At 39.9% G+C, this 26,664-nt stretch overlaps 1 protein-coding gene across 3 annotated transcripts in view; it reads left to right on the top strand.

The window, feature by feature from the left end:
* The window catches only part of snx29 (sorting nexin 29), a 443,022-nt gene that overhangs the window by 136,674 nt on the left and 279,684 nt on the right, over positions 1-26,664 (top strand). For all 3 annotated transcript variants that reach the window (XM_059654177.1, XM_059654176.1, XM_059654178.1), the window contains one exon: positions 2,202-2,287. In XM_059654177.1, the coding sequence (XP_059510160.1) occupies positions 2,202-2,287 (86 nt within the window). The remainder of the gene's footprint in view (positions 1-2,201; positions 2,288-26,664) is intronic.

Genomic DNA, 26,664 nt, shown 5'->3' with positions numbered 1-26,664 from the left:
AATAAACGAAGGATTGTAAGATTTCAAATGAGAGCAGAATATGATGGAAATATTTAGCATCTATGCAAAGATATTCTATTCCAATGAAAGAACAAATTAAGATGCGCATAAATTAATAGTAGCTGTTAAGAGCCACTTAAAATGGTGGCCGGGACATCATCATGCAGTGTTATGATCTCAGTTGATGGTACTGCTGGACAAATCAGATCTCAGACTGTAAACCGGCCTGATAGATCATTTTTTATTAATTGCATAATGGTTGAAACATTAATCATGCAAGGCTACAGATCCTTTAATAACACAATAGATTTTTTCCACACAAAAGAATAGACTAATAAAATCAAAGTATCAAACTGTTTTAAAAAGTCTTAAGAGGGAGAACAAAATAATATTTTCAAACTATTTCCAAATACCATCCATTGTTGGAAATTCAAGTCCCGAGAAATTACCCCACAGATCTTCAGGGTTTATTTAATTGACTCTTGCCAGTTTTTTTCCTGTGAACTGTGGTGTTGTCTTGCATGAACATTCTCAAAATTGAGAGTTTGAACTTTCTCAGCTTCTAATAACCTGGAGATTTCTAAAATCTATACTTGTCTGGAAACTGCACAACCTAAACTTGTCAGGGGGTAACTTATTCATTGAACTGTGCTTAAAAACTCCTTTCTCGGAGGGAAACTGTACTTGCGCCCAATCCCAGTGAAGCCTCCTTTTAAACTGCTTTAAAAACTTTCAGTCTCTGAACTTTCTAACTGCATATCAATCTTGAATATTCTGAACTTTGAAAAAATGGCCTTTACTGATCAGTTGTATACTACAGTAGTAGATACAACTTTTTGTTAACATCGCAGGATTCTACTGCCACTTGAGTTCTGCGTAAAGTTTGGATTGGGTCAGTTAAGTTCCATAAAGGATCCCTGACTTTATCTTTTCTTAAAGAACACCCTTCACAAAAATAGTCAACACTCATGTGCCACCACTATTTTGAAATCGTAACCATGAAAATGTAACTTGTGTTGTTCAATTTTCATCACATTAGACTTGCCAGCTGGAAAGCCCTAGTGGGAAGATGATATGATCTGTTCTAAATGGAGGCACCCACTGGCTGAAATCTGCGATCAAGTATGGCCCTACCACCACCACTGAATTCACAACTCCAGACCTTTCCAACAACCACTGACCCACTGAACCATTGTCTGTGCCTCCCTGTTGGGTGCTTCACTCACCTTTTACATGAGGTTTCAGTCTTAATTCTTGGTGAAGGGTACACAGAACTATTGACGGTGGCCATTGCTCCTGGTGGCACAGTTATATTGGGCAGCTGACAGCTTTAGAAGATGAGATTTTTGCCCCACAACAGGATTTCTAATAGTAGGTGTTCTAAATTCCCCTGAAAAACATTGAATTCCATGAGGTCTCTTATAAACGAGTGTGGCAGAATTACCATGATTTTCTAGCCAACGGATAGGCTCCTTGGACAAGCAGTAAATTCTGCCCAAGGACCTTGACAGCTGAAAGGTGCATCTTCTAAAGGAATAGTAAAAAGGCCAGAATTAGAGGAACAGGGAGAACTTGAGGGTTGTGCAGCATGAGGAGATTACAAGAGTGAGACCATGGAGGAATTTGAAAACAACCTCAAGAATTTTTAATTCAAGACAGTGTTTAACCAGAAGCCATCATTGGTCAGTGTGCACATAAGTGATAGGTGAGCAAGGCTTGACACAAGTTAATAGTGCACTATGGAATTTTGAATGACCTCAACTATATTAGAACTATTGTTGTCAAATATATTTCAAAATAAAAACCGAAAGAACTGTGGATGCTATGAATCAGGAACTAAAACAAAGTTGCTGGAAAAGCTCAGCAGGTCTGGCAGCATCTGCTCAGGTAAAAAATCAGAGTTAACGCTTCGAGTCTGGTGACCCTTCCTCAGAACTTCCCCTTTCTGAGGAAGGGTCACCGGACTCAAAGTGTTAACTCTGTTTTTTCTATCACAGGTGCTGTCAGACCTGCTGAGCTTTACCAGCAACTTTGTTTCTTGTTCCATATTTTCAAAGTAGTTGGCCTTGCCGTACATAAAAGCTGACGATAGTATCTTAATGACTGAAGTAGTATTTTTTATGTGCTAATGTACATTTGTATTTCATTCAAGTTCACATTAATTTGATAAACTAATGGATGTTTTTGTTTGGTGCCTGCAGAGAAAACGAAGTGTTGAAGGTGCAGTTAAAGAAGTACGTGGGAGCTGTCCAAATGTTAAAGCGAGAAGGAGGCCAACTGAATGATGGTAAGAGTGTAGCAGCAGTCTTTAGAGAAATGGTGCATTAATTATGACATTAAGTAGTAGGTACAGTCGATCCAGATTTAGCAGCAATAATGATGGTAAAACTGTAAGCATTTGTTGTCATTATCAGTCTGGAAAGAACACAAAATTCTGTTAATGGAACATGCACTGAATGCAGAAATCTAAAAACTGCTGTCAGTGATTCCCTGTACCTTTACTGTTGAAGATTCCATGGATTGCACACAATTAGCCATGATTGGTGTTACAGAAACTCCCCTTTCACACTTTAACATCACTATTAATAGTCCGAGAAAAAAGTTTAGGATGATGATTAATAAAGTATAATTTCTAAACCAAACCTACTGCTGAGAATCATCTTGGCCTTTAAACTATTTTTGTGTATTGTGCAATATCAAATTCTTGTGTGATAAAAACCAAAAAATATGAAAACACAGAGCAGGTCAGCATCTGTGGGGAGAAATGATTAATATCTCAACATGAGACAAGATATGAACTGATTCTGAATCTTAACTTTGGGAACAGATTCAAATTAATGTCAGGGAAAAGTTGAAAACCATGTCACAAAGATACTCAAAATTCTGGACTTTATTCTTCGAGATCTGCAGTGAGTAGCATTGCTTTGCTGCTGGCCATCAAGCTCTGGATGGTTTATTGTGTCCGAGTGTGCCTCAGATCAAAGGTTCAGTTTCTGTTGTGCAAAATCTTGATGAGTTAACACCTCGCTCCCTTTTTTTCCTTCTCTTTCCTCCTTTAAAATGCTCTTGTGCTCCTGTGATGTATTTTGGCATATTTTATTAATTTAAAAGTTTTTTTTTCTGCAGTTACTGCTAAAGTTGAAAATTGCCTCAGTCTATTGCATGTAGGCCATCAAACACAATTATAAAGATTTCATATTGTTTCCAGTACAGTGTAGGGAGGAATTTACTCTTCCAGCTGGTCTTTTTATATTGGGATGATGATTAATAAAAGCCCATGTTCTGGTATTTGAAGTACTTTTCATGTGGTTGAACTGAATTTTAACCTAACATTTGAATTAAAATGTCTTGCTTTAAAATTATCGCTTGGTATGTTTATGGGCAGTAATGTGGTAAATTTTGATTAAAAATTTACTTGTCACAAAATAAACATTTGAAATTACGCTATCAATTCACCAATTAAACCCATTTTACTCAGCTGTAAGTGGCTTTATAAATACACAAAACTGTCCTTTGATTAAATTGGAGTTTTTTTGGTAAAGTTAAGTAAAATTCATTAAAGACCTTTCAAAACATGAATCGTGCCCAAAAATTCCTACTTAACTTTTGAAGTCTCATTGAAGATGTGAGAACAGCTGTAATTTATGGAAACACTCAGTGGTAGTCAACCCCAAGGCACAACCAATTTCATAAGTGGATCTAAGCTTTTCAATCTGACATAGAAGATTGTGCAAGGTTGATTTTTGCTGTTTTATTTTTCATAAGTTACAATGATTTTGGAGGATTCACATCAAATAAGGCAGTGAAATTGAGTGGAAACATATGACTATAATGTCGTATTGACCGCAGTAGGGTAAGAATCTGTTAATTTTATTCATATGCTTTACGTATTTTAGATTTTGCTTCTGAAAATTTGTGCCAGAAAGATAGAAATTATTAGGGTTTTTAAAAATGTTCTTGCTCCCTCTCAAAAAAAGGTTTGGCACAACTGTGTACCAGGAGATTAATCTGCCTGAATGTTAAGTATACCAGGGAGGATTGAAACATATGCGCCAAAGCATCACAAGGCTTGTTGAGACTGAATAACTGAATTGAGAAAGGACCAGAACCAGATAGTATCAGGAAGAAATGGTGTTGGAGAGTGACAGTTAATCAGGTTGTTATACAGTTGAGACACATCCACCGAAACTGCACCAATTTTGCTGCCTTTGGTACTTCAACAACTTTAATTATTCATTTCTATTTTCAATGAATTTTAATTGAGTTACTTGTGATATGTGACACTGAGCTTGCCAAAATATTAATTAAGATTTTAATTTCCTGGTTCCTTTTCATTTTTGAGATAAGCATTCTGTGGTGGCACATGTGAAGCACTTTCTAAGGAAATAAATGTCATTATTTCCCAGTAAGAGACTAATGTTTAACGACATTAATATAGCACGTCCTTTATGAAACAGCATTTATTGCCTTCTTGGAAAAAATTGTATCTCTATAACATTCCTACAAGTGTAGCAGAATTTTTGTTTTTTCTGAAAAAGAGGACATTTCAATTCCTTAATTATTAGTAATGCTTTTCCATTTCTTTGAGAAATTATTCAGTTTCAGTTTTGATCTTTTGGACTACTCTTTTGTTAACAAAGTTTGACCTTTAAACAGGAATCTTAAACGAAAACACTTTCTTTCTTGTTAATAGTTTGTGGCTGCAACAGAGCATGTCATTGATGTATTAATTTCCACTGTTATTGGTTTACATATTTTAATAATGTGATGTTAGCTTAATTAAGGTCTGTTGCCTTGAGAGCATTTCTGTTTGTGGCTTCAAATGTTTGTTGTCTTTCTTGTATTTTATCAAACTCAGCCAGCTGTCATTTTTTTTGAAGCAGTTTTGGCTGAAGGTGAAGTAATTTTTGTGCAATTAAATGAGTAAATTTTTCCATGTAATTAATGCTAAAAGGATACAGAGATATTAATTAATGCATCTTTAATACCTAAATATTGTTGACAAGATGGTATTGTTGGTTTTTTTTTAAAGCAATAGTTTATTGTCATTTATTGCAAGGGAAAGCTCAGCATACATGGTATCTTAATGGCGCCTCTTTTTGGACATTCTGAACTTAGATGAATTTTAAACATTTAGCAGGCATAGATAGCAACAATAACTCAAATTGGAAACTTGTTGCTGACATAGTGTGATTTGAGAATGTTTTTATGCTTATGCATTTAGGAACTTATTTGTCAAAGAATATATGTTATATTGGATCTTGAAATATCATTGGTTGATGTGGTCTTTATGGATTATTTGTCACATCTCTTTAAGGTAACACTTTTTGTTTCATAAGGAATGTGGCTATTAATCTTTGGAGATGGAGTATTTGGATGATGACCTCCCCAGTGTAAATATTAATATTTAAATTTCTGTGATTAGTAACGATAAATTATTTTTGCCGTAATGTTGCAGAAACAGTTTTTTATTGTCAAGTTGTTATTTACCAGATGTTGTTAACTGAAGTTGAATAGTTACTTAGCAGTGTGATCGCACCAATGATATCAGGTAATTTGCTTCAGGGATAGGATTGTAATTTCAGCACCCAAGACAAATTGATGCAGCGTGAAGATCAAGAATACTCTTTCAGATGTGTGAAACATTAGCTGATGTTTGACAGCAGTGTGTGGTGTGAAAAAATTTGTGTTGAGACTTAGCTGAGACCTGTCCATTGGAATGAGTGATGCATTCACAGTGTCATTTTGTACCAAAGACCACTTTAACTTGGCACTTACGAAATGAAAGCTCACCAGTTGTATAAAGTGGCTGCCAGAACTAATACTTCTCCAGACAACCATTTCTGTGTTTTGTGTGTGAACATTATTCTTTGAGTGGTCAGGGGTTTTTAATTCCCAACCAATAGCTTAAAAAATTTTAACACTTAATGGAAACGGTGTACATAGTATACAGTGTTAGTTTCACTTCTGAGCAAGCTCTTCATTGATCACTTGGAAAAGCATAAAGGCAGCACAACAGATGTTGGTAATTCTTCTTTGTATTAATGTTATATTTGGCAAAGTTTATATGCCTCAGAAAAAGATGTTTAACCATTATGTTGTTAGAGCTATACTTGTGAATATAAATTATGCTATATCATTGTAATACTTAGTAAATTGGAACCAGTATAATTTCACTTCTGGTGATGAAGTACATCAGTGCTTTATTCATATCAAATGGTACTTTTCAGTCAGGTTAGCCTGTCAACTGTTACTGATGGGCAATACTGGGAAAAAAACGTAACAAACTAACCAAAACCTTTCTGTATGCACACTGTCTATTTATGTTACACAATATTTTGAATGTGAAATGTGCTGAATACCAATTATATTTTGGGTATTTACATGTTATGGTTTGATTTTGTAGTGCCATTATGTTGCTATTATAACACAGCAATACGTTATATATATTTATTGCTGTTGTAACCACAGGAGGTACGGTTAGTAAGTTTGCAGGTGACAGCAAAGTGAAGTAGATCATCTCGGTGTAGAATGGGACCTTGAACAGATCGGCCAATAGGCCAAGGAGTGGCAGATGGAGTTGAGTTTAGATAAATATGAGTTGTCGAATTTTGCTAAGGCAAACCAGGGAAGGACTTAGACAGTTAATGGTAGAGTCCTGGGCAGTGTTGCTGAACAAGGAGAACTTGGGGTGCAGGTGCGTAGTTCCTTGAAAGTGGAGTTGCAGGTAGACAGGGTAGTGAAGAAGGCATTTGGCAATCTTGCCTTCTTTGGGTCAGGATATTGAATAAAGCAACCGGGAGATCATCTTGCAGCTGTTCAGGACATTCGTAAAGGCAGTTTTCGAATACCGCAGATAATTCTGGTTGCCCGTCCGGAGGAAGGAAGTTGCTAAACTTGAGAAGATGCTGAAAAGATTTACAAGGATGTTGCTAGCAGTGGAGGGTTTGAATTATAAGGAGACGCCGAGTAACCTGGGGCGGTTTTACCCCTGAAGCATCGGACACTGAGGGGTGACCTTATAGAGGTTTATCAAGTCATGAGGGACGTGGATAGGATGAATAGCCAAGGTCTTTTTCCTAGGGTGTGGGAGTCCAAAGGTAGAGGGCATAGGTTTAAGGTGAGAGGGGAAAGATTTAGAAGGGACATAAGAAGCAACATTTTCATGCAGAGGGTGGTCCGTGTATGAAACGAGTTATCAGAGGTAATGGTAGAGGCTGGTACAGCGTACAGCATTTGAAAGACATGTGGTTGGGGACATGAATAGGAAGGGTTTAGAGGGATATGAGCCAAATGCTGGAAAATAGGACTAGGTCAGATTGGGCAGTCTGGTTCGTATTGACGAGTTGGACCAAAGGGTCTGTTTCCATGCTGTATCACTCTATGACTCTAGTTCCTACCATTTCTCTGAATCAATTCCCACTTCTCTGATAAGCTGTTCGCCAACTTTCCTAAGATCTCTTTGTTTTGCTTAGTTTCTATTTTCCTTTCTGTTTGCGACTGAAGCAGCTTGGACCATTTTTGTACACTTACATTATATTCAGTTTGAATTATTATAAGTTTTGATCCCAACAGATGTTATTACTGGATAAATTAGATCCCAGTCAGGAACCTTACTTTATAGACCATATATTGTATTTGTTTTGTTTTTAATAAAGTGGCCTTTTGCTGAAACATAAGCATGCAATTCTGCCAATTTTGCTTAAACAACAAAACACAAGCTTATGACAGAAGGACTGAAGATAAAATAGAATAATCTAAACTATATATCTATATTGCAAATTCAAAGATTTTAAACACTCAATAAAAGTATAATCCCCTTTATCCCCAAACACTCCTTTATGAATGGAAAATAAACAGCTTTTACCTAATGCCTAAAACCCCCCTGAAACAGTTCTTAAAGCACCCCTCCTGCTGTACAACCCAAAGGACCACTGGCATCCATGTTTCTGACACCTCAGAAGGTTTAAGGTTTTTTTTCCTATTCATTTGTGGGTTATGTGCGTCGCTGGATGGCCAATATTTCTTGCCCATTTCTAGTTGCCCTTGAGAAGGTGGTGGTGACCTGCTGTCTTGAGCCACTGCAGTTCTCCTGCTGTGGGTTGATCCACAATGCTAATAGGGAGAGAATTCCCGGATTTTAACCCAACTACAGTGAAGCAAAGGCAATATATTTCCAAGACAGAATGGTGAGTGGCTTGGAGGGGAACTTGAAGGTTGTGATGTTTCCATATGTTTGCTGCCCTTGTCCTTCTGAATGGAAGCATTTGTGGGTTTAGAAGGTGCTGTCTGATCTTTGGTGAATTTCTGCAGTGCATTTGTAGATAGTACACAGTGTGGCTGCTGAGCGTCAGTGGTGGAGGGAGTGTGTGTTTGGGGATGTAGTATCAGTCTAGTGGGCTGCTTTGTCCTGGATGGTGTCAAGCTTCTTGAGTGTTATTGGGGCTGCAGTCATCCAGGCAAGTGGGGGGGATTCCACCACACTCATGATTTGTGCCGTGTGGATGGTGGACAGGCTTTGAGGATTCAGGAGATGAGTTATTCGCCGCAGTATTCCCAGCTTCTGGCCTGCTGTTGTAGCCACTGTGTTCATGTGGTGAGTCCTGTTGAGTTTCTGCTCAATGGTAACCCCCAGGATGTTGATAGTGGAGGATTCAGTGATGGTAACACCATTGAATATCAAGGGATGGTGGTTAGATTGTCTCTTACTGGTGATAGCAATGCCTTGGCATTTGTGGGCGAGAATGTCACTTGTCACTTGTCAGCCCAAGGCTGGATATTGTCCAGATCTTGTTACGTTTGAACATCGACTGCTTCAGTATCTGAAGAGTGGCAAATGATGCTGAACATTGCACAATCATTGGCGAGCATTCCCACTTCTGACCTTATGATGGAGGGAAGGTCATTGATGAAGCAGCTGAAGGTGGTTGGGCCGAGGATGCTACCCTGAGGAGCTCCTGCAGAGTTGTCCTTGAGCTGAGGTGATTGACCTCCCACAACCACGACCACCTTCCTATGTGTCCGGTATGATTCCAACCACGGGAGAGTTTTCTCCCTGATATCCATTGATTCCAGTTTTGCTCGGGCTGCTTGATGCCATGCTTGGTCGAATGCAGCCTTGATGGCTAGGGCTGCTACACTCATCTCACCTTTGAAGTTCAGCTGTTTTGTCCATGTTTGAACCAAGGCTGTCATGAGGTCAGGAGCTGAGTGGCCCTGACAGAACCCAAACTGGGCATCACTGAGCAGGTGCTGCTTGATAATACTGTTGATTAAACCTTCCATCACTTTACTCGTGATTGAAAGTAGACTGATGGGGCAATGATTGTACCAGAGATAATGGGAACTGCAGATGCTGGAGAATCCGAGATAACAAAGTGTGGAGCTGGATGAACACAGCAGGCCAAACAGCATCTTAGGAGCACTAAAACTGATGTTTCGGGCCTAGACCCTTCATCAGAAAAGGGGGATGGGGAGATGGTTCTGAAATAAATAGAGAGAGAGGGGGAGGCGGATTGAAGATGGATAGAGGAGAAGATATTATCTCTGATACAATTTTAACCTCACTGCGAAGCCTCTTCCAGGGATTCCTAACCTGAAGACGTTACCCTCCTCCCTCTGGACAAACCTCAGGGGATCTCTGTCCCACTGCAACTCCTCTCCACCTATGTTCTCCTCTATCCATCTTCGATCCACCTCCCCCTGTCTCTCCCTATTTATTTCAGAACCCTCTCCCCATCTCCCTTTTCTGATGAAGGGTCTAGGCCCGAAATGTCAGCTTTTGTGCTCCTAAGATGCTGCTTGACCTGCTGTGTTTGTCCAGCTCCACACTTTGTTATCTAGGGCAATAATTGGCCAAGTTGGATTTGTCCTGCTTTTTGCGTACAGGACATAATTGGGCAGTTTTCACATTGTCGGCAAGTTCTGGAGCATAAGTCTTCAGTCCTCTTGCTGGAATGTTGTCGGGGCCTGTAACCATTGCACTATCCAGTGTCTCTAACTGTTTCTTGATATCATGTGGAGTGAATCGAATTGGCTAATGACTTATCCGTTCTGCTGAGGATCTCTGGAGTGGGCAGAGATGGATCATCCACTAGGCACTTCTGGCTGAAGAGTGCTGTGAATGCTTCAGCCTTATCTTTTGCACTGATGTGCTGGACTCTCCCATCATTGAGAATGGGGATATTACTGGAGCCTCCTCCTCTAGTGAGTTGGTCAGTTGTCCACCAGGACTGCAGAACTTAGATCTGATCTATTGGTTGTGGGATTGTTTAGGTCTGTCTATCACTTGCTGCTTTTGCTGTGTGGCGTGCAAGTAGTCCTGTTTGGTGGCTTCACCAGGTTGACACATCATCTTCAGGTATGTCTGGTGCTGCTCCTGGCGTGCCCTCCTCCATTTTCCATTGAATCATCGCTGAGGACTTCAATTTTTGGACTGGAATTGCAACAGCATTTTATTGGAGATGGACTGTTGAGCTGCACTGCACTTAGCTTAAATAACCACTTCTGGGTTTTTACCTGGTCTGGAACTAACACAACTCTTCACTCTAAAGGCCTAACTCACTATATCCTTCTCTTGTTAGTGGCACTGTACCAAGTTCATAGAGTTATAGCGTCTTTACAGGACTAAAACACTATCCAAAATAAAAAGTGAAATTAAAAGTTTTTGTCACTTGGCTAAGGGTGCCCCCAATACCATTTCTATTAAAAAAAATCCAGAACAGACAAATAAACCTTATAGGCTCCATCATTTACCACGTGAGATGGCAAACAGCATGAAATAAACAAAAGTCCATGCACTGTTTCACCAGACCTCATAAAATGTTTTTGAAAATAAACTGCCAAAGTTCCAGAAATACTTAAAAGTTAATTAGAAACTTCAGATGCACAAAAAGACCCATTCGCTACAAGCTCAACCCAAGCCTATAACAACAAACACTCAAGATCATACATCTAAATCCCACAGTTTACATCATGTTATCCCAATTTTTATCTGTTCACGCTATATGGCGTCACTGGTTAGGCCAGCATTTATTGCCCATTCCTAATTGCCCAGTTAGGAGTCAACCAGATTTGACCAGGTAAGGATGGCAGTTTTCTTCTCTCAAGGACATTAGTGAACCAAATGGGATTTTTCTTACAACCAGCAGCAGTTTTGTGGTCATTGTTTGCTCCTTAATTCCAAATTTTTTTATTGACTTCAAATTCCACAATCTGCTGTGATGGGATTTGAACTCAGGTCCCCAGAACATTACTTGGGTCTCTGAATTAATAATCTAGCAGCAATGCCACTAGGCCATTGCTTCACCTAAAACACTGTGATGTGGAAAATCATTTAGGTTCATTTTTGAGCTTTAAGCTGACCAGAAATTGGATCCAAGGCCTCAAAATATCTTATAATTTTCCAGTGCCTGTCACAATTAATTATCTTGAAGTAATATTAAATTGCTTGCTTAGCCAGCAATATACTGAAGAAAGAGATCACAATAATCATGGAGTAGAGGTAGTTCCTAAAAACATTCTTTTCAGAAGACTTCTTTTCAAGTTGCTGAAAAGCTTTGTAAAGTTTAAACCTAACTTCTCTGCTTTTCTGCTCAGCACCTCTATTTATGAAGATAGATGTAGAATGCAAGTTTTTAAAAGGAGTATCCTGTTTGGGTTTGCTCATTGCTCTCTCGATCTGCTTGTTCTACTTCAAGGATTTCTGAACCTGTAGTCCATAGCCCCTGGACACTCTTTGAAAATGTGCAAACACCACTAAGTTTGTGGTAACAACGTGGAGAGCTGGATGAACTCAGCAGCATCAGAGCAGCAGGAAAGCTGACATTTCGGGTCTGGAGATAATGGGTCACATTGATACCATATGGCTGCAGGGTTCCCAGGCGGAATATGAGTTGCTGTTCCTGCAACCTTCGGGTGGCATCATTGTGTCCCCTCCCCCCACTGCACTCCCCTTCCCCCACTGCATCCCTAAACCAGCCCAGTTCATCCCCTCCCCCCCACTGCACCACACAACCAGCCCAGCTCTTCCCCCCCACCCACTGCATCCCAAAACCAGTCCAACCTGTCTCTGCCTCCCTAACCGGTTCTTCCTCTCACCCATCCCTTCCTCCCACCCCAAGCCGCACCCCCAGCTACCTACTAACCTCATCCCACCTTCTTGACCTGTCCGTCTTCCCTGGACTGACCTATCCCCTCCCTACCTCCCCACCTACACCCTCTCCACCTATCTTCTTTACTCTCCATCTTCGGTCCGCCTCCCCCTCTCTCCCTATTTATTCCAGTTCCCTCCCCCCATCCCCCTCTCTGATGAAGGGTCTAGGCCCGAAACGTCAGCTTTTGTGCTCCTGAGATGCTGCTTGGCCTGCTGTGTTCATCCAGCCTCACATTTTATTATTTCGGGTCTGGACCCTTCTTCAGAAATGGGGGAGGGGAAGGGGATTCTGAAATAAAGAGAGAGATAGAGGGAGAGGCGATGGAAGATGGATAAAGGAGCAGTTAGGTGGAGAGGAGACAGACAGGTCAAAGAGGCGGGGATGGAGCCAGTAAAGGTGAGTGTAGGTGGGCAGTTGTGGTGGGGATAGGTCAGTCAAGGGAGGATGAACAGGTTAAGGAGGAAGGATGAGGCTGGTAGGTAGGAGTTGCGGGTGGGTCTTGAGGTGGGAGGAGTGGATAGGTTGGACGAAGGACTGACAGGTTCGGGAGGCGGGGACGAGCTGGGCTGGTTTTGGGATGTGGTTGGGGGAGGGGAGATTTTGAAGCTTGTGAAGTCTGCATTGATACCGTTGGGCTGCAGGGTTTGCGAGTGAAATATGAGGTGCTATTCCTGCAACCTTTGGGTGGCATTGTTGTGGCACTGGATGAAGCCCAGGATGGACATGTCGTCCGAGGTGTGGGAGGATGAGTTGAAATGATTAGCGACTGGGAGGTGCAGTCGTTTGTCGCAAACTGAGCGTAGGTGTTCCAGAAAGCTGCCTCCAATCCTCTGCTTCGTTTCCCCGATGTAGAAGAGGCCAAATCGGGACCAGCGGATACAGTATACCACATTAGCAGATGTGCAGGTGAACATCTGTTTGATATGGAAGGTCTTCGTGGGGCCTGGGATGGGGGTTAGGGGGTGGTGTAGGGGCAGGTGTAGCACTTCCTGCAGTTGCAGGGAAAAGTGCCGGGGGTGTTGGGGCTGGAGGGGAGTGTGGAGTGGATAATGGAGTCATGGAGAGAGTGGTCCCTCCGGAAGGCAGATAAGGGTCGGGAGGAAAAAATGTCTTTGGCAGTGGGGTCTGTTTGTATTGCTTTTCCCTATCTCTTCTACCAATATGCATTACTTTGCATTAATCTGTATTAAGTTCTTGATGTTTTGCTTCTGCAAGGTCACTTAGGGATGACTGATAAATGCCTCCCACATCCTGAGAATGAACAGAAAAAAAAAATCATCTGCCAATGCTGCCAGCACATCTGACCCGTTTTAGCTGATCTATATCATGTTGATTGTTTGCTATACTCCCAGATTTGATATCACTCACAAATATTGAAGTTTCACTTTGTTTTCCAAAATACATGTTGAAAGCAGTGGCCCTACTACTAATATATGAAGAACACGACAGGTTCCCATACTCTGTGTAAAAATAAAACTGCATTCGTCATGACCTATCGTTCTGAGTCCTTGATCCAGCTAACACAGATCTTCCTATTCAGTGAGCCTCACAGTTGTTAACCAGCCTTTTATAGGTCAAAAACTTTCTTAAAATCCAGACAGACAATTCCCATTCTTTCTTTTCTTCAACCTTCTCAGGCACTTTACCAGAACATTTAATAGATTAGTTAAGCATGATCTGTCATTTTGCAGTTCCATTACTCCTACAGAATTCATACCGATTCCAAACCAGAAGATTTTGTCACTCAGCTAAGGGTGTCTCTCACTTTAGCTTTAAGAAAATTCCAGAACACACTAATAAACCTAATATGCTCCATCATTTACCATGTGGGGTGGCAAACAGTGTGAAATAAACACATGTTCATGAATGTACCAAAACCATTCACTCCATAACTAGACCTCAAACTTCTTTGAAAAGAAATCACAACTGTTTCTCTCCCTGTAGATGATGCCAGTCTTGCACAGTTTCTCCAGCATTTTTTGTTTTAATTACAGATTAATGCTAGATGTCTCTTAATTAACTCAAGTCCGTTATTGTTTACTTGATCATTGTTTCTCAAACTGTATATATCACTGATGTACTAGTCTAACATTATTTCAAGCAATACTCGGATAATTAAAATGACCAAATATCATTATTTGAACATTGGTGCAAAGGGATGATACTTTTGTTTTGCTCTTATCAGAACAAGGATGCAAAAAACAGATTTGTAAAAGAGACATCATTTTATACAGCACAAGAAGAAGGTGTTGGCGATGTTTAATATCTCCAGTTTATACTTTTTTTTTAAACACATCTCTGTGATCTGGCAGATTTACTCATTTATCTGAGGTATTCAAAGGCTCTTGTGCACATCAAGATTCCATCTGGTTATGATCCATGCCAACAGTAGTACATGGAGTGTTAGCCTTTATTACTGGAAGATTTGGGTTCAGGAGTAGTGATGTTTTGCTTAAGGTCTACAGGAGCCAAGAGTACTATGTGCAGTTTTAGCCTCCTTATCTCCGGAAAGGTATTATTGTCGTAGAGGGAGTGTAACAAAGAGTCACCAGACCTTTTCCCAGATGGTGGTATAAAGAGAAGTTGAGTATACTGGGCCTGAATTCTTTAGACTTTCAAAGAATGAGAGGTGACCTCATTGAAACTTAGAAAATACTTGAAGGGATATACAATTCGGTGCAGGTAATATGGCTCCCTGGGTTGGGGAGTTGAAAATGAGGGGACACAGTTTCACATAAGGGTATGCCTCTCAGACCTTTCGATGATGAGACATTGTTTTATTCAGATATTTGTGAATCTTTAGAACTCTTTACCAGAGAGGCCTTGGGAGGATGTGTTTTATTATGTTTAAGGTAGAGATTGATAGATTTCTGATTACCAATGGTATATAGGGTTATGAGGATGGGGTGGGGTAGAGGCATCATTCAATCTTATTGAATGGTAGGCAGGCTTGCCAGGCTGAATATTTGGCTGCTGTTCCTGTGGTTCCATTTAAGCGTTTTCTTGAGCATAAATTGTGTAATGAATGGGGCTACATCAGCTACCTTAACCTCTTATAGCATTTTGACATTTCTGATATAAGGAGCATTTTCATAAATCTGGTACTCAGGGTCTTAGCTCCGTCTCATTGCGTGATTCTTGATTTTGATTTGGGTCTTTGTCTATGTGTGGAGTGAGGATACCCTTCGGGCACAAAATTGTCAGTCAGTAGACACATGTAGCCAGTGTAGCTCAACAATAGATCATGGACTGGGAGTTTGAATGGGTCAGGGAATTTGACCATGCATCTTTCTTAAACATACTATCTACTTGGTCATTCCACTTCAGTTTGGCTCAAATATGTATGTTCAGGGTTTTGAATCTCTGTCAGCATGTAACTTCTTGATTATATGGCAAGGGGCCTTTACACAAATTTGCCAAAAACATCATTCCATGCAGTTAGATTACTTTGCCAGCCAAGTGTTTTCCCTACACAATGTATTAAGGATGTCAGGAGTTTCATGAACTGAACTGTACCCTGTGGCATAGATCTTGTGCATGTATTTAATAATGGTTGAGGTGTTTTGAGGTTCTTGTCTACTACAGTCAGTAATCTATCAGATTTTAATTTTTATGCAGGAAAATGATCAAACTTTATTTGGAAGGCTTTCTGCCAGCACTCTGTGTTTTATACCATTAGTATGGAATTGATAGCTTATAAAAATAATATGGGTGATAGACTATTGCTTCAGTAATGGAGACTTCAATTATCTTTTGAGTCTTGAGCTCTGTATCCAAAAAGAAATGAGTTAGTGAGCTGAAGCAAGATCTGTATTTAAAAGCTTTAATATCTCTAAATGTTGTTTCATTCATTTGCTGGTTCATTGGCTATATATGAAAATATTCATCTATAAAATATTAAAAGCCTTACTTCTAGTGCTTGTTTTCTCTGTCATATTTACTTTATGTTTGGGATCATGCTAGGATTTTACTTGTTAGGAATGTTTTCAATTGTAATTGGTTTTCCTGACATTGAAATTTTTGCTGTTTGATTATTTCCAGACGTCAGAACTGTTTTCAGTGATGTGTGTGCTTTTCTGTCAGGATACCTTTTAAATTGTTGCCTTGATACATTTCAAGATGGCAATTGCCAACCAATAGGAAGGCCAGTGCCTGGGGATAACTGAAGCCCTATTGGGAGAGATAGGCACTGTTGAGTTAAAAAGACAAGGGTATCAGCAGAATGGGGGTAACCCCTCCAGAGGATTTGCTCTGGCTAAAGTTGTAGCCTGTCATTCTCAATATGTTGTGATTTATTATGGAGCCTTGGGCTTCTTGACCTCTAACCAACCTCAAGGTCGATGCCACAAAGCAGCCAGACTCTGCATTCCATGGAAGCCCACTCCAATGCTATTGAGACCCTAAGCTCCCCTGCCCCCCACTCCAAAAAATTAGGAATATAGCAGCTTGTTGTTGACTACCTGTGCCCTCCTATTGGGATTTGCAGTAATTTGTTCATATGCCATCCGTGAAATTGTTGGATAATAAAATGTGAGGCTGGATGAACACAGCAGGCCAAGCAGCATCTCAGGAGCACAAAAGCTGACGTTTCGGGCCTAGACCCTTCATCAGAGAGGGGGATGGGGGGAGGGAACTGGAATAAATAGGGAGAGAGGGGGAGGCGGACCGAAGATGGAGAGTAAAGAAGATAGGTGGAGAGGGTGTAGGTGGGGAGGTAGGGAGGGGATAGGTCAGTCCAGGGAAGACGGACAGGTCAAGGAGGTGGGATGAGGTTAGTAGGTAGCTGGGGGTGCGGCTTGGGGTGGGAGGAAGGGATGGGTGAGAGGAAGAACCGGTTAGGGAGGCAGAGACTCCAGCCTCACATTTTATTATCTTGGAATCTCCAGCATCTGCAGTTCCCATTATCTCTATCCGTGAAATTGTTGGGTTGTGTTAGGGCAGTGACCCTTATCCTCCTGTTTTGCTTCAGGTCTTGCCTTTAAAACTGTATCAGTGTGGTTCAGAAAGATTCCACTAATCACTCTCTGATTTCCTTCTGATGTTTTCACAAGAGAAATATTACGTTAATTTAGAAAAAAATTAATTTATGATTTTAGTTATGGGCGTCATCTGTCAATCAATGTTCTCTTCTCATGATTCTTATCATGGCTGTCCTCATCAGTCTGGTTATGTTTAAAGGTTACCTTTATTGAACTGAGCTAATTTTGGATTGTGAAAAGCAAAATACATTGAATAGCAGCAAAATGATTGGCATGGTACTGGTTACATCTATGTCAAAGATACAAATGTCCTGGGTCCTTTGGATATGTAAAGTGTGTATACCCTGAAACAAAGATTGTAACACTCTCATTCTATGAGAGAAACCTCATCTTTGCCGAAGGCAAATAGTTGTAATGCTTGGCAGTGAAGAACTTGATATCTGTGAGTGAGTTTGAAAGGCTACTCATTTCCCTGTAATCAAGAAATGCTGTGGCAGTAGATGGAATTCCAGAAGTAATACAGTAAATAGGAGGCCAGGTCCTCCTTGCACTTGCACTAAGAGGAAGGGTTAAAAAGGATTACTGTATTGTGAAAAAACATGCTTTCAATGTCTGTAGGTAATTTGTTTTTTTGGGTGCTGCAGACAAGGAATTAGCACATTTCATTCTGAAAATATTGTAAGCCTGATGAATGCATTTATGAGTGTGTCAGTGTGCCTTCTGCACTGACGGATCAACACACTTGATCTTTGTATTCCTGCAACTATGTGCTGAGAATGCAGTGAATAAATTCTCTGTATTGGATGTATTGCACTCGAGAACCCATATGCTGCAACATTGATGCTGTGACTTTATTTTTCCCAGATACATCAAATTAAGGTAGTTACATAAAAATGAGTAAAATCTTTTCCTCTAAAAAACACCTGAAGTAGAACTTGCTTTGCAACTAATCACGTGAAATCATTGAAATTCAGAGCAGTTGAGCAGATTTCCTTGTCTGAATTTAAGAGGTAATATCTCATTCTAGTGCTGCAGTAGATTCTATTTCAGTTCAAGACATTATCTGTAAATTTAATGCGTTACCCAGTTATCCCTTGAGTGAGTGAATGGCATCTGGTGTGATTTACTTCGGAATAGAAAATCACTCAATGTGCTTGTTTGGTACATTATAGGATGTTAAGGAAACAAAGATATATGATCACTATAAGATTGCATGCATGATTCAATCTTGATTTATTGTTTGTACATTGTCATTTTTCCTTAAGTTCATTTTTATAGGATGCTTCTGTGTCTCCAGAACAGAACTTCTTGAAGTTAAAAGCTTTTTATGTCTTGATTTTTGATTTGTTCCTTCAACATTGCTAGTCATGAATTTATCACTGAATACTTAGAAAACAATAATTAAGTTTTTCTTATTTTAAAGCAGAAGTCTACTTTATTGCATCTATTGTAAGTACAGTAAATGTTTTATTATCTGGCATCTATGGGACCAGGAGTTTGCCAGTTGATCAAATATTCTGGATAATTATATATAAATTATATAGATTATATATAAATTATATGTAATTAATTCATATAATCCATATAAAAACACCCGAATAGAAACATAATGCAGAGGGTATTCACATCACTGTAAAACTTTATTTACAGCATAAATTATAATACAACTTTGCCTTAAATAAAACTTATTGGCAGAGAACCTTCTCACTTGCACCCACCTCTGACTAATCAGATATTGCGGTAGATCCTGGTGTTTGGGGAGAAATTGACTCTATTTCATGTGGCCATTTGATTGAACAAAAAAACTTTTTACATTGTGGTTAATAAATTTTAAAAAACTCTAATTCTTGGACAGAATAATACAGTAAACTTCTCCGTATTTGAGGTATATAATTCTTGCCACTTTGTTGAGAGTGCAGGTTCATAAGGTGCCTGTTAAGATGAAGTTTGCTATAATTGCTTTGTAGTACAAACTTAAACATTGCTATAAAGAGACACAAAAATCAAAGCCTTTTGCCTTGAACTCATAAGCACTTGGATACAAGAAACCATACTTGTAAAGAGAACACCAATTTATACAGCATGAGAACAGTGTATGATTGTTAGCAGTACACATGGTGTCGCGATATAGTTGGATCTGATAACTGCTGATCTTAGCTAACTGATGAACTTCAGATCAGGCAGGTAATCTCTTGTCAGGGTCCAGCCAAAGGGAATGCAGAAGGGTTTGGCAGTCTCTGTGTACTGTTTCTCAGTAAAAAGTAAATATGCGGTGTATATGCAAACTCCTTTCTGTTTACACAGGGTTGTGAGTTTGAATATATATAGTGTCTAACACATGCAAATGAATCACACTGTGAACTGATTTCTGGTATAACTTCTAACAGTCTTAATTATTTTGTAAATATTTTCCAATAGCAGAATCAAATCCAGTGCTGAACACTGTGTTCCGAGTTTTGCAACATGGACTGATGAAGCATGTTGAGCACACTGCCAAGTATAGAGAGTTAACAGGGGGATCTTGTTGATTTAATCTGCCAGCCTGGGGACGTACAGCCTATCTGTCAGGCATCACACCAGCACTGAAATTCCATCTACCACATTACGCATTTGTGTAGTAGGCAGAATGCCCTTATGGCTTCCAGTCAGCATCCTGTTAGTGGAGAGAACCACTTGTGCTCTTAATGTAGCAATGTAAGGTGGCTAGGTTTGCCTGTTCCTTAAATCTTTGAGGTTCCTTCTCAAAAATGTTTGTTTTTGAAAATTCTTGAAAAGCTGAAGAAGATAATCTTATAAATCTTATAACCTTATGGTTGTTTCTTATTGAGTTCTGCTAGTTCCTGCAGTGGAGTCAAAAACAGTTGATTTTATTTTGGAGAAAGTGCATTGATGAGATCTGCTTTATAATGTACAAGTTTCCTGGTCGAGGGATCAGGCAGTTGGTTCACTGTCTTCACCTCCTAGCTGTTTGATAGCTAAAACCTACCCTTGTATAGGACCATAGCTACTGCTGTATTCTCTGCTTGGTCTTTCTTATAAATTGCAGATGAGGAATGCTAAACCTGAATAAAAGTATAAGAAGAATGATTTGGTCAAAAAACGTATACCACTTAATGTATCACTTAAGAAATGAGAGGCTGAACTGCACATGTGCACCATTTGAACTGGATTTTGAATGAGTACTCAAATGGAATTGTAAGATTGTAATCTTATATGATGAAATATATTGATATAAGAACGAAAGGTGCAGTGGTTTGTTATTGAAGAGAAAAACATCACAAATCCCAGAAAATTAATAGTGCCCTTTCATGTTGCATGTTGAAGATTGACTCACTGTTGGAGGGAGATATTAGTACTGGAGGCAATTCAAAAGTGATTCAATTGGCTGATTTTGGGATGAAGGGGTTGACTTCTCAAAATGGCTGAAGAGGTTAGAACTCCAGCAATTAAAATTAAGAAGAATGAAGGGTGAATATATTGACACAATGTTTCTTACGAACTACCTCTGCAATGGGTTCCTGGAATTATTTTACAATACTTTGGATGAACTTGAAATTTTGTGTTTTGTAGGATTATTTTATTTATTAATTATGAGTGTTGTTATTGCTGCCTTGAAATTCTGTCTACAATAATATGATGCACAACTGTATGGTTCATCAGTTTTGATTTGATTTTTGCATTGAAAATTTGATACTATAAAGAATGTGGATAGTACCATTCAAAAGTTATTTAATTTGACTGGTGTTTCATTTGAAATTACTTGAGTATGACTTTGCAGAATCTTAACCTTAAACTTACACAGTTATTTTATGGTTTTATTAAATTTGTTATCTTCAGTTGTTCCATTGATCTTATCCTGCCTTTATCACATTGGATTGCCATTTTACATTTTAGTACACATCACTGAGGTTTTAGCATCGCTGTACAACCTATTAACTATTGATTATTTTACAGTAATGAGATACTATAATATTATAAACTGAGTCCCTCAAAATGTAGTTAGGATTATGTGATGATCTTCACCTGAAAATACATTTTTAATCCTTTTATCGATTGCTCATGACTGAAGCAAATATCTTTGATGTATCACACATTAGCCTTTTGCCTTACGCTTGATTTCTGCTGCTAGTGTTCAGAGTTTGAAAAACAGATTTGAGGAGGAGGATTAAGGGGAGAAAAGTCAGATTGAAGAATTTTAAAATAATACACGTGTGAATTGACAGGAAGTCTTTTCTTCCTTGCTGAATAGCCCTACTGATGTAAAACTGATGACAAACCCATGACAAGGTATTGCTAATTTAAGTTGAAAGTTAAAAAAGTATAAATATAGAACTCAAACCTTTTATTTCACAACATCTGTGACTAGCCTATCATCTGTACCAGTGACTTCTGTTCACAGAATTTGATGGTCAGCTTGTGCTCACAAGAATCGGTAGAGATAGGGAACCCTTTTCGCTGCCTTTTCTCAATCTGATTTCTCCTACCATTGTGACAAATGAGAATGGACCTTTTCTTTGTCTTCTACTTTCGATGTGGTTGGGAATATTAATGAAAACAGAAACCCGTGATCAGAGATAGTGGGAACTGCAGATGCTGGAGAATCAGAGATAACAAAGTGTGGAGCTGGATGAACACAGCAGGCCGAGCAGCATCTCAGGATCCCAAAAGCTTACATTTCTGGCCTTGACCCTTCATCAGAGAGGGCTTTCTGATGAAGGGTCTAGGCCCGAAATGTCAGCTTTTGTGATCCTGAGATGCTGCTCGGTCTGCTGTGTTCATCCAGCTCCACACGTTGTCGTCTTAAAACAGAAACCCGTCTCAGTTTGGAACAAATAGAGTTAACTGGAGAGAAGTCTGGTCTGTTAAATTAATGGTAGAACCTAGAACTGAGGATGTACAGGTAAATGCAAGGAGGAGAAACAGATTGCTTTGTAACGATGAAGAATGGATGCTTCAATAGTTTAAACAGTTTTGAAACTAAAAAAAAATCACAAAATCAAACACAAAACAACTCTCCAAGTATGTGACGGCAGTTATTTCCATGGTAGAGGAGATTCACTCAGTTGATTCCAGAGTTAAGAGGGTTGGCTTATTGAGAGAGACTGAGTAGACTGGGATTATACTTAATGGAATTCAGAAGAATGAGGGGAGATTTTATAGAAACGTATGAGGTTATTGAAGGGAATAGATAAGGTGGAGGCAGGGAGGTTGTTTCCGCTAGCAGGTGAAACTAGGACTTGAGGGCATTGCCTCAAAATAAAGGGAAGTAGATGTAGGACTGAGGTCAGGAGGAACTTCTTCACCCAAAGGGTTGTGGATCTGTGAAATTCCCTGCCCAGTGAAGCGGTTGAAGCTACCTTGCTGAATGTGTTTACGGTAAGGCCAGATACATTTTTGAACAGTAAAGGACTTAAGGGTTATGGTGAGCGGGCGGGTAAGTGGAGCTGAGTCTCAAAAAGATCAGTCATGATCTTATTAAATGGCGGGGCAGGCTCGAGGGGCCAAATAGCCTACTCCTGCTCCTAGTTCTTATGTTCTTAGGGAATTGCATGACATGTCACTGATCTGATTTTGAGAGGTGGGATACTTCACTTCATACTTTAATCATGCTTTGACAAGGCACTTTAGGCTCTGACTCTGTGAACTTCATTTCTCAGGCTTGAAACCAGAAGCTAAATGAAATCATGGCCCTAAACAGCCTGTGCTGCATTTTAGAACTTGGTTCAGTCCAAGAATAGCAGATTTGCTTTGTCCAAGTCTTCCTCAAGATCTTTTGGCAATTTAGTTCCTGCTATGATTGGCTTATCCACCTCCCACAGAACCTGAAATCCCAAGACTTCTTGTCTGTAATTAAATGACTGTTGGTGGTCCCAAGCAAGGCAGTGAAGTGTGGAATGTTATCGGTGGTAAGTGGGAATGATGTTACAATCAGATCAGCCATGATCTTATTGAATGGAAGGGCAGGCGTGAAGGATTGAATGGCCTTGTTCATTCTGGACCTTGTGCTCCTTGTTCATATATCCCAGTCAAAGTCTGCAATCCAGAGCTTTCTATCTTAGGGTTCTGAGGAAGGGTCACTGGACCTGAAACATTAACTCTGATGTCTCTCCATAGATGCTGCCAGACTTGCTGAGCTCTTCCAGCAACTTTGATTTTTGCTTTTCCCTTCTTCCTAGGGTTGTTTGAAATGCCCTCAAAACCACCATCTGGACACTTTTGCACCATGATTATTCTCTCCTTCTGGACTACCCTCTTTCCTAGTTTCACCTGCTAACCTCCCTGCCTCCACCTTCTCTATTCCCTGCATAAGATCTTTTTCTTCCTCATGATCATCAGTATTTACCCCTGCTTCACTCATTTCCCCTTCTGTCCTTTTGACCCTACTCGCCTGCCCAAAATATCTCTGTTTGGGACTGTTTCCAGGGAACAACCCTGAAAGATAGCTCATCTGCGCCCTCCCATTAAATATTGGAGCATTCGACTTTGATAATAAACTGCAGTAATTCCTTACAATTGATGTTAGCCTGCTATTCTGGACTTAACTATTTTCTCACAGTGCCCCTCCCCTTCAAATCATGAAGTGAAATTTGCCTGTCTTCGTAAAGTTGTAGAATTTTAGTACCTTAGGATGGAAACAGAACTCAGCATGATTTGTATATATTAAGATTCATTATTTTCAGATTTCTTTCTTAAAACTGGTATTGAATTCATCACATTTCTCCTCTTAGTTTAGTTCCTATGTATTGTTGATATTTTATTGTCTTCCTTTAGTTCCAAAAAAAGGTAATCACAAGTTAACCTGACTTTTACAACTTTTACAAATTTGACTCAGTTAAATTCAAAGCCTTGTTTTCTGACCCTGACCCGCTCTTCGTCTCTTTCAAATCCAATGTGAAATTATTGCTGGTAACATCAGTTTACAGTTTTGAGATATCATGTTTACTTTAAACTTTGTTTTCTGACCCTGACCCGCTCTTCGTCTCTTTCAAATCCAATGTGAAATTATTGCTGGTAACATCAGTTTACAGTTTTGAGATATCATGTTTACTTTAAACTTTGTTTTCTGACCCTGACCCGCTCTTTCTCTCTTTCAAATCCAATGTGAAATTATTGCTGGTAACATCAGTTTACAGTTTTGAGATATCATGTTTACTTTAAACTTTGCATTGGTGGCTGCAAGTATTTGTCAACTAATTTGTGTCTGGTGTCCTGGCAGCAGCACTAAGATCATCTTCTGGATTTTGAAGCTGCATCACTGTTTCTCCAGTCAGTTCTGCAGACATTCATGCCGCACAAATGCCAGGCTATGACCATCACAAGTAAGAGACAATCCGTCCCCCGCCACTAGACATTCAGTGGTGTTACCATCAATGAATCCCCCGCTATCAACATCCTGGGGGTTACCATTGGCCAGAAACTCAACTGCACTCACCACATAAACACAGTGGCTACAAGAACAGGCCAGAAGCTGGGAATATTGCGGTGAGTAACTCACCTTCTGACTCCTCAAAGCCTGTCCACCATCTACAAGGCACAAGTCAGGAGTGTTATGGAATACTCCCCACTTGCCTGGATGGGTGCAGCCCCAACAACACTCAAGAAGCTTGACATGATCCAGCCCACTTGATTGGCACTACATCCACAAGGATCCACTCCCTCCACCACTGATGCTCAGCAGCTGCAGTGTGTACTGTCTATAAGATGCACTGCAGAAATTCACCAAAAATCTTCAGGCAACATCTTCCAAACCCATGACCATTTCCATCTTGAAGGAAGGGCAGCAGACATATGGGAACACCACCCACTGCATGTTCCCCTCCAAGTCACTCACCACCCTGACTTGGAAATATATTGCAGTTCCTTCAGTGTCACTGGGTCAAAATCCTGGGATTCCCTCCCTAACAGCATTGTGGGTCAATCCACAGAAGGAGGACTGCAGCGGTTCAAGAAGGTAGCTCACCATCACCTTCTCAAGGGCAACTAGAAATGGGCAAGAAATGCTGTCCAGCCAGCGATGCCCACATCGCACAAAAATGAATAGAAAAAAAAGTTGGCAAACTGAAGTTTCAGATGCATAGTAACAAGACTATTGAGATTATATTAGTTTATAACTGATCAGTTTATAACTAACATATGTGGTTAACCTGTGTAAGCTCTGTTAATGTTGTAAATTTGGATTTTCATTATGCTTTTGATAAGGTTCTGGGAAGGTTGGTTAGCAAAATCATAGCATATGATATAGGAGGTAATATACTGCTATAGATTAAATGTTAGCTTACAGAGAGTAGGAGTAAAAGGTCACCCTTGCAATGATAGAATGCAGGGTACTGTAAGGGCCAGTACTTGGACCCCAGTAGTTCAAAGTACATATCACTTATTTGGACATGGGGACCAAGTATAATATTTTCAAAACAAAGCGGGCATGAGAGCTCTGAGAAAGATGTTTTCAAAGGATTTGGCAGGTTTACTGTTTGGGCATGAACATGGCAGGCGGAATATAATGTGGAGAAAATGTGAGAAGAGTATTTTCTAACTGATGGGAGGCTGGAAAGTGTAGATGTGCAATGTTACATAGGTGGCCTTGTCAACATGAAGATTAACATGCAGTGCAGCACGATGTTCGGACGGCTAATTGAATGTTCGCATTTATCCAAGCGGATTTGGGTACAAGTGTAATTAAGGCTTGCTACAATTGTATAGGAGCTTGGTTAGACTATACATGGAGTATTGTGTCCATTTTAATCTCTTTATCAAGAAAGATATTATTTCCACAAAGGGAGTACTAAAAGGCTCACCAGAATTAAACCTGGGATGGTGGATTGCCCTGTGAAGAGAGAGATTGGCCAAACTGGACCAGTATTTTCCAGAGTTTCAAAGAATGACAGGTTATCGCATTGAAATACAAAGTACTGCAGTGGATAAACACGGTAGATGCAAGCAAGATGCTTCCCTCTAGTAGTGGAGTCTAGAACCAGTGGCACAATTTAAAATAAACCCGATGCCATTTAGAGGAGAAAATTTTCTTTTTACTCAGTGTTGTGAATTTTTGTAATTCCTACTCCTGAGGGCTGTGGAAGCTTAGCCATGATCATATTAAATGGTGGAGTAGGCTCAACAGATGAAATGGCCTACACTTATTCCAGTGTTCCTGTTTAAAGAGCAGACCTATGCTGACCTTGTAATATTTAAGATTTTTTTTTGTTAAGGAATAATTATTTGTGGAACAAACAATCTTCAGTGTTATTTTTCCTGTTGGAGATGGTATTGGGAGTATCAAAGGCTTAAAATAGTGACTGAGATTTTGGGAACTGCCGATGCTGGAGAATCTGAGACAACAAGATGTAGAACTGGATGAACACAGCAGGCTGAGCAGCATCAGAGGAGCAAGAAAGCCGATGTTTTGGGTCTGGACCCATCTCAGAAAATGAAGAAGGGTGGAGACCTGAAACGTCAGCTTCCTGTATCTCTGATGCTGCGTGGCCTGCTGTGTTCATCCAGCTCGACACCTTGTTGTCTTAAAATAGTGACTA

The sequence above is a fragment of the Stegostoma tigrinum genome, chromosome 23 (assembly GCF_030684315.1).
Source record: "Stegostoma tigrinum isolate sSteTig4 chromosome 23, sSteTig4.hap1, whole genome shotgun sequence".
Lineage (NCBI taxonomy): Eukaryota > Metazoa > Chordata > Chondrichthyes > Orectolobiformes > Stegostomatidae > Stegostoma > Stegostoma tigrinum.
This window is presented reverse-complemented; position numbering and strand designations above follow the sequence as displayed.